The sequence below is a fragment of the Frankliniella occidentalis genome, unplaced genomic scaffold (assembly GCF_000697945.3).
Source record: "Frankliniella occidentalis isolate FOCC.00 unplaced genomic scaffold, Focc_3.1 Scaffold308, whole genome shotgun sequence".
Lineage (NCBI taxonomy): Eukaryota > Metazoa > Arthropoda > Insecta > Thysanoptera > Thripidae > Frankliniella > Frankliniella occidentalis.
Genome location: NW_026267433.1, coordinates 182,401 through 184,616, shown reverse-complemented (window position 1 = coordinate 184,616; position 2,216 = coordinate 182,401). Strand labels below are relative to the sequence as shown.

General features: G+C 45.3%; 1 protein-coding gene across 1 annotated transcript in view; it reads left to right on the top strand.

Annotated features, from left to right (window-relative positions):
* LOC113214632 (uncharacterized) overlaps positions 1-2,216 on the top strand; it is a gene marked incomplete in the record, with an annotated part of 53,626 nt that overhangs the window by 38,797 nt on the left and 12,613 nt on the right. The window contains 1 exon segment of the mRNA XM_052273865.1: positions 350-559. Within this exon segment, the coding sequence (XP_052129825.1) occupies positions 350-559 (210 nt within the window).

Genomic DNA, 2,216 nt, shown 5'->3' with positions numbered 1-2,216 from the left:
AAGACCAATGTGTGACCAAGTGTCATTCTACGTAGTATGCAAAGTTGAAACGTTTTGGTTGTGTGCAATTTTTGCACTTTTGGTTACACATTGGTCTCTGTCTCAGTAATGTAATAGCGCAGGAAACGCATACCAATTGTTTAAAGTTGGACACCAGGTGGTGTGCAGTCTTGCAAAGTGTTAAAAGTTCGCAGATTTGAGTAGCACAAGAATTGGTGTGAAACTTTTTACATTTGTTTAACCAGTGCAATGCTGTTTAGTATGCCTGCTCTGTAGTCGACGCACTAACGTTTGTAATTGACACGCTGCATTTGTCTTACAATGTTGACATCAATCTTCCTCTTACAAGGTGAAAGTGGTGGAGGGATGGGCGAAGACTGAGCCGAGCTACGAGGAAGTGGCCCTGCTGCGGGACGCCTACCGACAGCGGCCCAACCCCGACACCATGACCCGCCTGGCTAAGACGCTGTTGGAGTCCAAGAAGTTCTTCGAGGAAGGGAAACGGCTCCTCGACGACGCTCTCACCCTGCACCCGAAGTGTCCGGCCGTCCTCTACCAGGTAGGTGACGGTGACTTTGTATTCTCTATGATTTCAGAGCTCAGTAGATTTGAACATATCTAACTGCACTCAAATCACAGGTTTTTTTATCATTACAAGCCGCCTGTAAACATGCTCCGCTTACGAATCCAAAACCTTCCCTTTATATTGACAGGGTCAGTATTCCGGACGCTAATAAATATGTGCATTCGGCTTGCTTTCTCGGTTCGCGGAGAGGGAGGGTCTCGTTCGGTGCACTGTGAAGAATAGAATTGAGGTTTTGTAGGGAAATTTTCTTTGACGCAAGTTGTAAAGTTTTTTATAATCGTAAAAATACATGTAGTGTCGACTTTAAATGTATTGGCCGTTCGTACGAATCCAGTTCGGCGGCGCCACGGAGGCTTAGGGCGTTTCAGTTCGAAAGACATGTTTCGATGAAGTGGGGGGCCACCCCTGAATCGATTCTTTATCGGAAAAAAGTTAACACAATTTATTTAATTTTGTCAAATTCTTAAAACTGGGGAGTGCGTCGGTCCCTGGAAGTTCAGTTTTCCAGCCCGCTCTTCTGCTTTGTAAAAGCTATATAAAGCCTGCTTATGCCAGCGCCCCTGTAGTCCGCCCGACTGTCCGTCCGTCTGTCCGTTTCCGAAGTAGGACGTGAGCTAGAGGTCTGGAATTTTTAGGGTATCATTGTTGTCACTTCTGTGCACTGAAAATGCTAGAGTCAGATATCTCACCCTCCTGAGAGCGAGATATCTGACTTTATCTTAATTTGAATCATAATTTGCGATCCTCACCCAATAAGAGTGAGGTTTCCCAGTGCAACTGTACGAGGTCAGGAAAACCTTACTCCTTCAGAGCCCTTAAGTCATCGCTCTCATTGAATGAGGCAAAATTTTCTCACTCATTACGAGCACGACACCTCACTCAAAAGGTTTTCAGTAGACACTTCATATGTGAAATTTTTTGCGGCATGAAACAAGTGTTTTTTTTAGCCCGCCCTTCTGCTTTGAAAAAGCTATCCAGCGGGCTTATGCAAACGACCTCGTGTGTGTCTGTGTGTCTGTGTGTCTGTCCACGGTTGCCACAAGTCTGGAAAACCTGGAAAACTCAGGGAAATAAAAAACTGTCCGGGAAATCAGGGAAAACTCAGGGAAAATGAAAAAAAGTCAGGGAAATTTGGTCTGACTGGTCCCCAAACTGCAGTCTGTTCGCCGTTTAGGTCAAATACACATTTTGACGTCCCAGTAGGGTGTTTTGTCCCAAAAGTTTTCGCCCTTGCTTTGGTCGCGGTCTTGTATTACAGTTAGGGGTATTAGTTTGCCCCAGTACTTCACCGGGAACGGTGCTTAAAACTCAGGGAAATTCGGGGAGAAATGGTCTGGAAATCAGGGAAAACTCAGCGAAAAAGGAAATGAAAATTTTGTGGCAACCATGCTGTCTGTTCCACTAGAAGGAGATGTGCTAGAGACTTCCAATTTTCGGGGGATCTCAAGGTTCACTCCCACAAAACAAAACGCCTACCGCAAATCCTGTCAGCCACCCCTAATGGGCTGAAAGGGGGTATCGACGAAAACAGGAAAGGCCCAATAAGTTGGAAAAAGTATTTTTTTTTTATGATCTTCTAAGGGGTAACTTGCGAAAGTAGAGCCCTTTGGGCGAAAATTTCGTCCGTTTT